The sequence below is a fragment of the Enhydra lutris genome, unplaced genomic scaffold, assembly GCF_002288905.1.
Source record: "Enhydra lutris kenyoni isolate GAN:26980312 unplaced genomic scaffold, ASM228890v2 scaffoldscaffold24, whole genome shotgun sequence".
Lineage (NCBI taxonomy): Eukaryota > Metazoa > Chordata > Mammalia > Carnivora > Mustelidae > Enhydra > Enhydra lutris.
In genome coordinates this window covers 8,974,673-8,990,218 of record NW_019154108.1, presented here as the reverse complement: position 1 = coordinate 8,990,218, position 15,546 = coordinate 8,974,673, and the positions used below count along the sequence as shown (strand labels likewise).

Here is a 15,546-nt window from a genome sequence, read left to right as displayed (position 1 = left end):
ATTGATTCAAAAAGAATAAATTGATTCAAAAAGAATAAATTTAACCTAGGAGTTGAAAACCTGCACTCTGAAAACTGTAAGACACCGAGGAAAGAAATAGAAGGTGATACAAATAATTGGAAAGATATAACGTGTTCATGGGTCAGAAGAATTAATGTTAAAATGTCCAGACTACCCGAAGCAATCTACAGATTCATTGTAAACCCTATCAAAATATCAATAATTTTTTCATAAAACTAAAATTTGTATGGAACAACAGAAGACCCTGAATAGCAAAAGCAACCTTGAGAAAGAAAAACAAAGCAGGTAGTATCACAATTCCAGATTTCAAGATACAGTGGAAAGCTATGGTCATCAAAACAGTCTGGTGCTGGCACAAAATTAGACACACAGATCAATGGAACAGAACAGGTAGCCCAGAACTAAACCAATGCTTATTTTGTCATTTCATCTACAATAGAGTATGCTAGAATATACAATAGGGAAAGAGAGTTTCTTCAGTCATTTGTGTTGGGAAAACTGCGCAACTAATGCAAAAGAATGAAACTGGGCCACTTTTTTTTTTTTTTTAAACATCATACAAAAAAATAAACTTGAACTGAAATAAATATCTAAATATAAGACCTGAAATGATAAAACCCCTCAAAGAATTAGGACAATGGTTTCAGCAGTACTTTTTGGATCTCTCTTCTGAGTCAAGGGCAACAAAAGCAAAAACAAACAACTGAAACTGCATCAAACTAAAATACTTTTACAGAGGAAACAACAAAACAAAAAGGCATACTGAATGAGAGAAGATATTTGCAAATGACATATCTGATAAAGGGTTAATACCCAACATATACAAAGAACTCCCCCCAATAATCTGATTTTAAAAAAGGCAGAGGGCTTGAATAGACATTTTTCCAAAAACCTACAGAAAGTAAGTCACAGGGATATAAATACAGCATAGCAGATATAGTCAATAATATTGTAATAAATTTGTATCATAACAGGGTAATTACATTTATGTGGTGAACATTTCATAGTGCATGTAAGTGTTGAGTAACTATGTTGTACACCTGAAATTAATGTAATACTGTATGTCAACTATGTTTCAATAAAAAACAAATACTCTTTTAAAAATAAAATACTTCTGAATAAATTTAAAATGTACAAGATGTTTTCACAGAAAGTCACAAAAGATTGCATTGGGAAATTAAAGACTTAAATAAATGGAGACTATACCATGTTCATGGAGTGGAAAATTTAATTTCAGATAGTAAGCTATCCCAAATTGACAATTCCACTCAAAATTCTAACAGACTTTAAGAAGCACATGCTGATTTAAAAATTTATATGTAAATGAATGATTCTTGATCTGATCATACAAATTTCACCCAGTGCTCCTGAGATTTACTGTTTTACCTACAAACTATGACTTCTTTTTTTTTTTTTTTTTTTTTAAACTTATCTGTGATTTGGTTCTGGAACACTGAAAAGAAATTAAAAAAAAAAAAAAAAAGAACAGTAAAAGGCTTTGACTTTGAAAACCTTTTCTTGGAACTGCCGTTGGACCACAGTAGATCTTGATTATACCAATGATAAACTTAACAATGGCTAAACAAAAAAGTCTTTTAAGGGGCAGCAAGCTCTAGGAAGTCAATTTACTTTATAGGTAAGATGTGGATAGGCAATAAAATTTAACTGTACTTTTAAAGGGTTTTAACCTTTATAGGGTTTCTTATAATCTTATAAGGGTTTCTTATGATCCTTTCCTTCTTTTTTCTTCTATACTGAAATAAATGCTCCTACAATTGTAAGGTCTATAATGTTAAGTGCTTTTGGGAATAATTTCACCTTTGAGTAAGTGTGGGAGGAGGATATGTTTACCATGTATGGGTGTGTGTGATCCTGGAATAGATTTTATTTGTGTTGATGTCATATTTTACGAAAGGGAAATACTTGAATCATTTACCATTCTTTATTAATGGCAAACTGTACTTGTTTTTATAGGGAAGAGTGGACAGAAGCCATTCAAGCTGTAGCAGACAGACTTCAGAGACAAGAAGAGGAAAGAATGAATTGTAGTCCAACTTCACAAATTGATAATATAGGGGAGGAAGAGATGGATGCTTCCACAACCCATCATAAAAGAAAGGTAGAGAATAGTAATGTATTCCCTCCTCAGCACACAGTATATGTATCTGGAAGAAATACACTAAAGTTGCCATTTGCAAGAAGCGTTGGCCGATAATCTTATGTTATGCAAATATGTAGGTGTGGGTGGTGTTTATCCTGGTAAATCTGAAATACCTGTCATTGTTTAAGACCAAGTAATTTTAGATGTCACCTCATTTTCATGGGTTGGCACTTAACACTGACTGCTGATAGGGCTTCGGGCAAACTTGTTGGGTGAAGCACCATTGTGCTGATTTAAAATTTGCCTTTTTCTCTTACTGTTTTTCATACCATTTTAGAACTTGGAAATGTTTTCCCTAATGATCTGGTCATTTTCCATTTGGTATTTTGTATGCTCAAAGCAGAAGGAGACATGGTTCTGGTTCCTGCCTGACGCCCCAGCCTCACTAATAGCTTTTTATTTTAACGGCTGCTCCTGAGCCAGTGCAGGAAAGGAGTTTTCCTTCCCTGAGTCTTCCAGATTAATAAATGCCAGTTTATAGATTGATGGAATTATTAATTATGATTTTCGTTGTTACAGAAAATTAAAAAGCTGGGTGCCTGTGTGGCTCAGTCGCTTAAGCATCTGACTGTTGATTCTGGCTCAGGTCATGATCTCAGGGTCCTGGGGTCAAGCCCCACATTGAGCTCTGTGCTCTGGGGAGTCTGTCTTAGAGTCTCTCTCCCTTTGCCACTCCCCCCACTCACTCTTTCTCTAAAATAAATAAATAAATCTTTAAAAAAACAAAAGAAAATTAGGGGTGCCTGGTGGCTCAGTCATTAAGGGTCTTCCTTCGGCTTAAGTCATGATCCTGGGGTCTTGGGATCGAGCCCTGCATCAGGCTCCCTGCTTGGCGGGGAGCCTGCTTCTCCCTCTCCAACCCCCCTGCTTATGTTCCTCCTCTCACCGTCTTTCTATCAAGTAATAAATAAAATCTCCATCAACCCTCAGTTTGTTTTGTGAGATTAAGAGTCACTTATGTTTTGTCTCCCTCCCAATCCCATCTTGTTTCATTTACTCTTCTCCTACCTCCTTAACCCCCCATGTTGCATCTTCTCTCCTAAATGGACTTTTTTAAGAAGAAAAGACAGGCCATAATGAGAACGAAGAAAATTACTACTGAAAAATTTCAGTGGTAAAACCAAACATATGGTAAAGGTAGTCAGTCATTTATAAAACTAGTATGAAGATCAAGAGATGAAAGTAGTAAAATCAGTTATATCTAGAATAATTAATTAATGTATATACAAATTAAAATGTAAACTGTGAAGTCAAATACATAAAATGTGGAGAGCAGTAGTGAAAATATAGTGCTTTTAGAATGTGTTAAATTGAACATTAGCTTTAATAGACTTATATACATAGAGTGTTTTATGTGAACCTTATATGAACCATACACTGAAAACCTTTAATAGATATAAAACCTCTAAAGAGAAAAGAATCTAAACTTAGCACTCAAGAAAATCATAAAATCACAAGGGAGGAGAGTAAGAGAAGAAGAAAGGAACCAAGAAGAACTACAAAACAACCAGAAAATGGTTACATGCCAGTTGTTATATGCCAACAAATGGCAATAAGTGCATCCCTATCAGTAATTACTTTTAATGTAAATGGACTTTCAGTTCCACTCAAAAGATAAAGGGTGACTGAATGAGAGGGAAAAAAATAAGACCCAGCTAGATGCTGTCTACCAGAGACTCACTTCAGACCTTAAGACACAGACAGACTGAAAGCGAAGGGCTAACAAAACATAGACTGTATGAATGGAAGTGGGGAAAAAAAAAAAAAAAAAAAGACGACGAAGCTAGGGTAATGATACTCCTATCAGACAAAATAAACTTTCAAAGAAAGACTGTAACAGGAGACATAGATGGGCATTGCATAATGATGAAGGGATCAAGTCAAGAATATAATGGTTATCAATTTCCATGCACCAACATAGGAGCACCTAAATATATAAAGCAAATTAACAGACATGAAAGTAGAAATTAACATAATAGGAGGGGATTTTAGCACCCCATTTACATCAGTGGAGAAATTATGCAGAAAACAATTAATAAAGAAGGAAACAGTGGCTTGAACGACACATTAGACCAGACCTAACAGATATATACACAGAGAAAACTTAAAAAATTGATGCAGAGAAATGAAAATGGAAATACAACAGTTCAAAATCTTTGCTACCCAGCAAAGGCAGTTATAAGAAGCAAATTTCCAATGATACAGGCCTACCAAAAGAGAAAAAAACAAAAATCTCCAACATTCTAACCTTAGTCAAGAAAAAGAAGGACCAAGCCCAGTGTTAGTAGAGGGAAAGAAATAATCACACCAGAGTGGAAATAAATAAAATGGAGACTTAAAAAAATAGTGGAAAAGATCAATGAAACTAAGAGCTAGTTTGTTGAAAAGCAGAACAAAATTGATAGACCTTTAGCCAGACTCTTAACAAAAAAAGACAGGACTCCAAATTAGAAATGAAACAAAAATTATAGCTGACACCACAGAAATACAAAGGGTTTAAAGTGATTCTTATGAAAAATTATATGCCAATAAATTGGGCAACCTAGAAGAGATGGATAAATTAGTAGAAACCTAGAATCTTCCAAGATGAAAGATGAAGAAATAGAAAATGTAAACAGACTAATTAGTAATAATAGAATTGAGTCAGTAATCAAATAACTCCCAATAAGTAAAAAAGTCCAGGACCAGATAGCTTCATAGTTAATTTTATGAAATATTTAATACCTATTACTTAATAGGTATTAAATTTAAGATTTGATTAACTCAAATTAAATGAAATAAATTTAATAATAGATTAATTTAAATCTAAAATAGATTTAATAATAGAAGATTTAATACCTATTCTTCTCGAACTGTTCCTAGAAAATTAAAGAGTAAGGATTGTTTCTAAATTCATTCTGTGAGACCAGCATGAGTGTAATTCCAAAACCAGACAAATACACTATAGAAAGAAAATTATAGGCCAATATCTCTGATGAATACAGATGCAAAATTGGAACAAAACGTTAACAAACCAGATTCGAAGTACATTAAAAGGATCATTCCCCATGACCAAATAGGATTTATTCCATGGTGCAAGGATGGTTTTATATCCACAGATCAGTCAGTGAGTGTGATACAGCACATTAACAAAATGAGGATAGAAATCATATAATCATCTCCATAGATTCAGAAAAAGCATTTAACGAATTACAACATCCATTCATTCTCAACAGAATGGGTATAGAGGGATTGTACCTCCATACAGTAAAGTCCATAAACACATAGCTAGCTTCATACTTAATGGTGAAAATTTGCAAGCTTTTCCTCTACGATCAGGAGCAAGACTAGGATGTCCACTCTTACCCTTTTTAATCAACTCAGTACTGGAAGTGTTAACCCTGGCAGTCAGAAAAGAAAAATAAAAGGCATCCAAATTGACAAGGAAGAAGTAAAACTGTCACTTTTTGTAGGTGAGTGATACTATATGTAGAAAACCCTAGAACTTGACCAAGAAAATTAGTAGAAGTAATAAATGAATTCAGTAAATTTGCAGGATACAAAAGTAACATACAGAAATCTATAGCTTTTCTAGGCACTTATAAGAAACTATCAGAAAGAGAAATTAAGATTTGCAATTGATTCAAAAAGAATAAATTGATTCAAAAAGAATAAATTTAACCTAGGAGTTGAAAACCTGCACTCTGAAAACTGTAAGACACCGAGGAAAGAAATAGAAGGTGATACAAATAATTGGAAAGATATAACGTGTTCATGGGTCAGAAGAATTAATGTTAAAATGTCCAGACTACCCGAAGCAATCTACAGATTCATTGTAAACCCTATCAAAATATCAATAATTTTTTCATAAAACTAAAATTTGTATGGAACAACAGAAGACCCTGAATAGCAAAAGCAACCTTGAGAAAGAAAAACAAAGCAGGTAGTATCACAATTCCAGATTTCAAGATACAGTGGAAAGCTATGGTCATCAAAACAGTCTGGTGCTGGCACAAAATTAGACACACAGATCAATGGAACAGAACAGGTAGCCCAGAACTAAACCAATGCTTATTTTGTCATTTCATCTACAATAGAGTATGCTAGAATATACAATAGGGAAAGAGAGTTTCTTCAGTCATTTGTGTTGGGAAAACTGCGCAACTAATGCAAAAGAATGAAACTGGGCCACTTTTTTTTTTTTTTAAACATCATACAAAAAAATAAACTTGAACTGAAATAAATATCTAAATATAAGACCTGAAATGATAAAACCCCTCAAAGAATTAGGACAATGGTTTCAGCAGTACTTTTTGGATCTCTCTTCTGAGTCAAGGGCAACAAAAGCAAAAACAAACAACTGAAACTGCATCAAACTAAAATACTTTTACAGAGGAAACAACAAAACAAAAAGGCATACTGAATGAGAGAAGATATTTGCAAATGACATATCTGATAAAGGGTTAATACCCAACATATACAAAGAACTCCCCCCAATAATCTGATTTTAAAAAAGGCAGAGGGCTTGAATAGACATTTTTCCAAAAACCTACAGAAAGTAAGTCACAGGGATATAAATACAGCATAGCAGATATAGTCAATAATATTGTAATAAATTTGTATCATAACAGGGTAATTACATTTATGTGGTGAACATTTCATAGTGCATGTAAGTGTTGAGTAACTATGTTGTACACCTGAAATTAATGTAATACTGTATGTCAACTATGTTTCAATAAAAAACAAATACTCTTTTAAAAATAAAATACTTCTGAATAAATTTAAAATGTACAAGATGTTTTCACAGAAAGTCACAAAAGATTGCATTGGGAAATTAAAGACTTAAATAAATGGAGACTATACCATGTTCATGGAGTGGAAAATTTAATTTCAGATAGTAAGCTATCCCAAATTGACAATTCCACTCAAAATTCTAACAGACTTTAAGAAGCACATGCTGATTTAAAAATTTATATGTAAATGAATGATTCTTGATCTGATCATACAAATTTCACCCAGTGCTCCTGAGATTTACTGTTTTACCTACAAACTATGACTTCTTTTTTTTTTTTTTTTTTTTTAAACTTATCTGTGATTTGGTTCTGGAACACTGAAAAGAAATTAAAAAAAAAAAAAAAAAGAACAGTAAAAGGCTTTGACTTTGAAAACCTTTTCTTGGAACTGCCGTTGGACCACAGTAGATCTTGATTATACCAATGATAAACTTAACAATGGCTAAACAAAAAAGTCTTTTAAGGGGCAGCAAGCTCTAGGAAGTCAATTTACTTTATAGGTAAGATGTGGATAGGCAATAAAATTTAACTGTACTTTTAAAGGGTTTTAACCTTTATAGGGTTTCTTATAATCTTATAAGGGTTTCTTATGATCCTTTCCTTCTTTTTTCTTCTATACTGAAATAAATGCTCCTACAATTGTAAGGTCTATAATGTTAAGTGCTTTTGGGAATAATTTCACCTTTGAGTAAGTGTGGGAGGAGGATATGTTTACCATGTATGGGTGTGTGTGATCCTGGAATAGATTTTATTTGTGTTGATGTCATATTTTACGAAAGGGAAATACTTGAATCATTTACCATTCTTTATTAATGGCAAACTGTACTTGTTTTTATAGGGAAGAGTGGACAGAAGCCATTCAAGCTGTAGCAGACAGACTTCAGAGACAAGAAGAGGAAAGAATGAATTGTAGTCCAACTTCACAAATTGATAATATAGGGGAGGAAGAGATGGATGCTTCCACAACCCATCATAAAAGAAAGGTAGAGAATAGTAATGTATTCCCTCCTCAGCACACAGTATATGTATCTGGAAGAAATACACTAAAGTTGCCATTTGCAAGAAGCGTTGGCCGATAATCTTATGTTATGCAAATATGTAGGTGTGGGTGGTGTTTATCCTGGTAAATCTGAAATACCTGTCATTGTTTAAGACCAAGTAATTTTAGATGTCACCTCATTTTCATGGGTTGGCACTTAACACTGACTGCTGATAGGGCTTCGGGCAAACTTGTTGGGTGAAGCACCATTGTGCTGATTTAAAATTTGCCTTTTTCTCTTACTGTTTTTCATACCATTTTAGAACTTGGAAATGTTTTCCCTAATGATCTGGTCATTTTCCATTTGGTATTTTGTATGCTCAAAGCAGAAGGAGACATGGTTCTGGTTCCTGCCTGACGCCCCAGCCTCACTAATAGCTTTTTATTTTAACGGCTGCTCCTGAGCCAGTGCAGGAAAGGAGTTTTCCTTCCCTGAGTCTTCCAGATTAATAAATGCCAGTTTATAGATTGATGGAATTATTAATTATGATTTTCGTTGTTACAGAAAATTAAAAAGCTGGGTGCCTGTGTGGCTCAGTCGCTTAAGCATCTGACTGTTGATTCTGGCTCAGGTCATGATCTCAGGGTCCTGGGGTCAAGCCCCACATTGAGCTCTGTGCTCTGGGGAGTCTGTCTTAGAGTCTCTCTCCCTTTGCCACTCCCCCCACTCACTCTTTCTCTAAAATAAATAAATAAATCTTTAAAAAAACAAAAGAAAATTAGGGGTGCCTGGTGGCTCAGTCATTAAGGGTCTTCCTTCGGCTTAAGTCATGATCCTGGGGTCTTGGGATCGAGCCCTGCATCAGGCTCCCTGCTTGGCGGGGAGCCTGCTTCTCCCTCTCCAACCCCCCTGCTTATGTTCCTCCTCTCACCGTCTTTCTATCAAGTAATAAATAAAATCTTTAAAAAAAAATTAAAAAACAACTTCCTTGTATGAAAATGATATTTTAAGATTAGGGGCGCCTGGGTGGCTCAGTGGGTTAAAGCCTCTGCCTTTGGCTCAGGTCATGATCTCAGGGTCCTGGGATCCAGCCCCATACTGGGCTCTCTGCTCAGCAGGGGGCCTGCTTCCCCCTCTCTCTCTGCCTGCGTCTCTGCCTACTTGTGATCTCTGTCTGTAAATAAATAAATAAAATCTTAAAAAAAAATTAAAAAACAACTTCCTTGTATGAAAATGATATTTTAAGATTAAAGATCTAAGCGTTCAAATTAAATGAACATGCCATTTATCATGTTAGAATATATTTGTTATAGTGAATTGTAAATTTAATCTCCATGTAGGAAAACGCCAATTTCTAATGTAATTACCCATGTGATTTGGTCTTAACATAGTGAATAAGAACTCTTCGGAGTTAGACTACTTGAGTTCAAATCCTCCTTTTTCCACATCTAAATGTATGAACTTGATGAAGTTAATTTCTCTCTCCTTATCTGAAATTTCTATTCTAATTATAATAGTCTTTACTTGATCTTGGTCAAATGTCTGAGAACTCTTTGTGTCTTCATTAAAGACTTACCTCTGTTAGTTGAAATGAGTCTCTCTCTTTTTTTTTTTTTTTTTTTAAGATTTTATTTATTTGACAGACAGAGATCACAAGTAGGCAGAGAGGCAGACAGAGAGAGAGAGAGGTGGAAGCAGGCTCCCCGCAGAGCAGAGAGCCCGATGCGGGGCTCGATCCCAGGACACCGGGACCACGACCTGAGCCGAAGGCAGAGGCCTTAACCCACTGAGCCATCCAGGTGCCCCAAATGAGTCCCTCTTTTAAGTCAACTTAATGCCCCCTTGTTCTTTAGTCATTGCAAAGAAATAAAAATAAAGAAACGGTCTAGATTTACTCACTTACTCAGAGATAAGAAAGCTTCTTTTGGATGTGTATGTGCACTTGTAGATTGTAGCTCTGCTCATAAATTTAAAATCAGGTACCAATTAATCTTGTCCTTTGAATTCCATACTACCCCATCCAGTAACAAGCTGTAGCACTATACCTCCTTTAGCTGAAATTCCTAAAACAACTGCTGTTGAGGCGGTTACAGGTTGGAAGTGGGGAGTTTATAATACCCTAATTAGAAATACTCTTGCTGATTGTTGAGAGAATTTAGAAATGAATATGGGAATTTTTTACCAAAAAATTTTGAATGAAAAGAGACATTTTCAAAGATGTAAAAATGCAAAAGCATGGAGGATTTTATTTTATCTTTTTTTCTGTTAAGGCTGGTTATAAATCATGTTAAAAAGCACAGAGCAATTTCCTCCTGTCACAGTTACTAGTGTGGAATATCTTCGAATTCATCACCTTCACTAATTATCACTTGTAAACGTTTATTTTAAGTTTATTTGGTGCTGTGCTCTTGATAGCACTGTTATATATATTATCTGATTTAATCCTCTCAAAAATCAGGTGAGCCTGATTATCCAATTTTGTAGGTGATTGATCTGACATTCAGAAAAGTTAAAATCTTGTTCAAACATGTAAGGACTTTTAATTTTATACCGTCTAACTTCAATGTGCACCTTATTTCTTATTATTGATTGATATCTCATGAGCCTTTATAATCAGTATAATTATTAGACTCATTACATGACCAAGTTATATTAGAGAACAAAATTATACATTCTCTCTTATGATTGTACTTGGTTTCTCAAAATATTTATGTCAAGCTGTTGTGCTTACTCTGTTTCAGTTAAGTTCATTATATATTGATGTACTCTTGGGAAAATCAATAGAATTTTAATATTACAGAGTAATGATAGAAAGTAGGGTTTTTAAAGCAGATTCTCTAAGAAATCTCACTGAAACTGGGTCTCAGAAATTAAAAATTGATATGAATGGTATTTTGAAAATAGGATGATTCGTTGTCTTATTTGACCTATATCTGATTTCTATTGTTTATTATTATTTCATTTCATTTTTTAAAAACATTTTTAAAGATTTCATTAATTAATTTATTTATTTATTGAGAGAGAGAGCAGGGGCAGCACGTAAGCAGGAGAAGAGGGAGAAGGAGAATCCCAGGCAGACTCCCTGCTGAGCCTGGAGCCTGACTCAGGGCTCGATCTCAGGATGCTGAGAGCATGACTTGCCCTGGAATCCAGAGTCGGACACTCAACCAACTGGGCCTCCCAGGCAGCCCTATTTCGTTTCATTTTAAATGAGATAGTATAAAACTGTTTTAAATGACAAAAAATGTAGAAAAAGTTCGAACCTCTGTACCACTCTTTTGTGATGGCCCTAACAACTTAGTTAAAGAAGGTAAAAGAGTGCTATCACCTCCCTAGTTCCCTAGTACTACATCTGCTATGTGTATCAGGTTTCATAAAAAGAATGACTGAGTCATTTATTTTTCATCTCAGACACTGTAAACAGATATTCTGAAATAAGAATGCCTTTCTCATAGTTTACAGTGTACATTTTCTTCTTTGTTCACTTTTTGAAAAATGAGCGATGGGAGGAGGGGAAGGGCTACTGCTTGTGTTAGCTCCGCTGAGAACCGTCGGAGTTGTTTTGTCTCGCCTCCAGCACACAGCCGGCGACCACTGTTAGTGGGAGCGGGTCACCCAGTATCCGCAGCACAGGTGAAACATCTCTTAAGGAAACACACCGAGTGGTGGAAAAGGGTCAGAGGCCTCATAATGAGATTTATGCTCTGGTCTGTGTTTCAACCAAAAGACAATCTTTAAAGGAATTTGATGAGAGGACTCAGAAGGGCCTAATCTTGGTCTGCAGAGCGGCCGTTCTCCTTTGGGTCAGGTATGTGAAGGGCACAGCGTACAAGGATCAACAGTCAAGTGCGAGTCAACATTCTGCCTAATTTTTAAGTGCCCAGCGTGGGCCTCTCTGAGAGCAGCTGTTTGTGGTCTCCTGACTTGGTGTCAAGTCTGAGCAGTACATGCCACCTTCCCATTGTGTCTGCCCTGGTCCTTGGAGTTTTGTTACTTAATGGCTGGCACGTGGAGAAAAGGTGAAGAAGTTTCACAGGGACCTGCAGAACCCTCGATCTACTTGCCTAGTCAGGGAAGGAGCCGCAGATCTGTGGCGGAGAGGTTGGCTGGACAAAGAGGTGAATTTCTTGAGAGCCTCCCTTTTTAGCTCTTGGTTTAGCTCTTAGCGTTGTAAATTGTACGTGGGTTTATCTTCTTTGACCAAACGTGCTGAGAAGTTTCTTGTGTTCATCTTCAATTATATATTCATATTCTTTAACCTATGTTTTGGACTACATAAGTAGCCTTCTTCTTATACTCTAGTGTGTATTTGAATACATTTACTAAGTATTTGTTGTGTATGTCCGTGCATCTCTTAACTGAAAACAGCCACATCAACATGCTGGAGATGATGTGAAGGAAAGACTAGAACTATGTTAAATATTTACATAATAAATTTGGGGGATTGGGTTTTAGAGGATTGATTTTTCTGCAGAGGATCCATGCTGTCATCTTTTATTAAAGTCTTACCATTATTTTTTCCCCTTAACACCATCTAAAATAGGGAAACATTTTGTAATGGATTATATTTCGTTTGTAAAGACTAGATAATTACTGTGTGTACCATGCTGAACGTGAGCATTTGGTATCAAAGATACTCTTAAAATTTTCTTAAGTTTTGTCAAAATAGTTATGAAATCTGTTTCTGATTTTTTTTCACATAGGTTGCTTTTACTAATATTAATTTCCATACAAATTCCCTTTTTTTTAAGGTTGGCAGTCAAACTGATAGAAGCTGTGAAATTTAGGGATAAGGCTATTATATTTTTGTAAAACTGCCTTTTCTCTAAGAATTGCAATCCTTAAGGAATCTAGTAATATAATTACATATTGCTTTTCATCTGAAAATGTCATAAAGCAATTTATAAATTCCTTTCTGATTTTTATCTCTAAGAATTTGGTTTCCAGTTATATGATATTTAATATTATATGATATTTAATAATAGGACACAGCAAGTATCATTTTTCAGTGCATTTAGATACAAATCGAGGAGGGTACTGTTCAAATGAAGCTTTGAGCCAAAAATAACATCAGAGCCTCGTTACAAGAATAATGTCTCTTATTTCACTATTGCCATGGAACAAACTACCAAGTTTAACGTCTTAGAACAGTAACAGTACCTTACTTCTCATGATTTTGTGGTTTGTGTGGCCACTTCTACTGGTCTCACATGGGTCTCTCAAGCGGTTGCGTTCGGTTAGCATACAGGCTGGCCTGGAAGAGCCAAGAAATCCTTTCTCATGCGTTTGGATTCTTGGTTCTCCTTCATGTGATCTCTTGCCGTATGGTGTCTCATCACCCAGGCCCTTTGTACATGGTATCTTTCATTACAGCATGAAGGCTGGCTTTCAGTTATGACTTCTCCAAGGGGTGAAAGCATAAGCTTCCATATTTAAAGGCTGGACCTGGAACTGGCATAGTATCACTTTGGTCATATTCTGTGTTCAAAGCAGGACACAAGGCTAGCCCAGGGAGAGGAAGAGCCTACCTCTTCAGGGGAAGAATGGCATGTGCGTAGGAGTCAAAGGACTAGTGGCCACCATTGTTGGAGACTACCTTGCACAGATAGCTTTGTGGTTATTTCGTATCCCTTGGTTTTTAGAAATCTATTAATGCAAACAATTTCTTAATACTATCAACTATTCAAATGACAGTAATCTTGTTAACTCTATTCTGAATATTTAGTGCCATGTTTGATTTTGAGTTGAATTAATAAATGTACTTTTTTATTTTCCCTGATACCTTTTGCTACTTTTGAACTGAAGATATTATTGAATGGTTAAGATATTGTAGCTTGACATTTGGAAAAATTTTCAAAATTATAGGCAGCAGAGAATGTTGAAAATGAATATAAGCATTTGTTTGTAAATTTTTTAAAATTTTTACAAATATGTATATGAAGAATATTGGTCTGTAGTTTTCTTGTAATGTTTTTGTCTGATTTTGATAACCAGAGTAATAATGGCCTCTTAGGGTAAATTGGGACGTATTCTCTTTTTCTCAACTTTCTGTAGGAATTTATGTAGAATTGGTATCATTTCTTCTTTAAATGTGTATAAAATTCAGCAGTGAAAGCACCTGGCTTTAGCGTTTTCCTTGTTGAGTTTTTTGACCACAGATTCAATTTTCTTAGTAGACGTAGGGCTATTCAAGTTACCTATTTCTGTTTGAATGAGCTTTGATAGTGTGAGGTTTTCAGGAAATTTATTCATTTCATGTATCTTGTTGATTTCATGGGCATAAAGCTGCTTATAATATTCCCATGTGATCCTCTTAATGTCTGTAGAGTTTGGAGTGATGTCAGCTCTTTTATTCGTAACATTGATTGTTTGTGTCTTCCGTCTTTATTTTCCTGAGCAATCTGGCTAGAGGTTTATCAATTCTATTAATCTTCTAATATGATATCCTCTACTTTTTTTCCTTTAAAATTTTTTAAAATTGATTTCTGCTCTGATCTTTATTATTTCCTTTCTTCTCTTCAGCTTATTGTGCTCTCATTCAGTTTCTTAATGTGGAAGTGAGATCATGATTTGAGACATTCTTGATTCAGATGGGTGGTAAACAGGAAAAAAATACAGTTATAAAATGGCAGAAAAGTCTTCACTAACTACTGATCATCTATAGGATGAAACCCAGGTTCTTAACTTGTTATTCATGAAGATCTCTGAACTGAATTTAAATTTAAGATGATAAACTGAGCATACCCAGTTATCTCCCCTTCCACTTAAAAGCCCATTAAAATGGTAGTAAAGGCACAAAAAAAGAGACAAGTCCACACAAATAAAAAGCCGGGTGGGGGAAAGGCATTAGTGGACAACCAATATCAAAATTACGGAAATTTGTGGAAGAACCTTCATAAAACAGGAAAAGCATGCATAAAGGGGGCTGTAGAGAGCAAGTAGCAGGTCTGCTTGGCAAAATCCTGGGAATCAGCTCACTTAAGGTGAGAAATGAAACTGAACAGGCTGATTAATTAAAGGCATTCTTAGATGTCTCTGACTTTCTATTTTGAATTGCACCAACTTGTTTCTCAGATGTTGTACTGCTGCTTCTTAGATTTCTTCTTACTGGGCTCCAGGGTTATTTCCAGCATTTCTTACACACCTGTCTTTCACTTCCTAGGAGTTAATCCTAATTTTGTTAAAGTACATCCTCGAATAGCTTCCCTGAAGGGTACTGCTCCCTTAGATGTATTTAGAAATGTTTATGGGGGACATTTTCGATGGCCGTGTTGTTTGGGGGGTAGTGGCCCTACTAAACCCTGAGAAACTTGGGTCCTTGGAAAAGAGTGTGGTAGTTCCTCAAAACATTAAAAATAGAAGTACCATATGACCCAGTAATTCCACTGTTGGGTACTTACCTAAAGACACAAAAACACCAATTTGAAAATATAAGTGCATATTCCTATGTTTATTGCAGCGTGATTTATAAGAGGCAGGATTTGAAGGCAACCCAAGTGTTCACTGACAGGTGAATGGGTGAGGAGAGCTGATACATACACACAACGGAATGTTACTCAGCAAAAAAAAAGAACAAACCTTTCCCATTTGCAATGACATGGATGGAGCTAGA

At 35.4% G+C, this 15,546-nt stretch overlaps 1 protein-coding gene across 2 annotated transcripts in view; it reads left to right on the top strand.

Moving 5' to 3' along the window:
- LOC111150885 (AKT serine/threonine kinase 3) overlaps window positions 1-15,546 on the top strand; it is a 314,865-nt gene that overhangs the window by 168,527 nt on the left and 130,792 nt on the right. Inside the window, exon 5 of one of the 2 annotated variants that reach the window (XM_022508564.1) lies at window positions 1,996-2,140. In XM_022508564.1, coding sequence (XP_022364272.1) covers window positions 1,996-2,140 — 145 coding nt within the window. Of the gene's footprint in view, window positions 1-1,995; window positions 2,141-7,796; window positions 7,938-15,546 lie in introns of those variants that run through there. The other variant, XM_022508565.1, reaches the window with a different exon arrangement.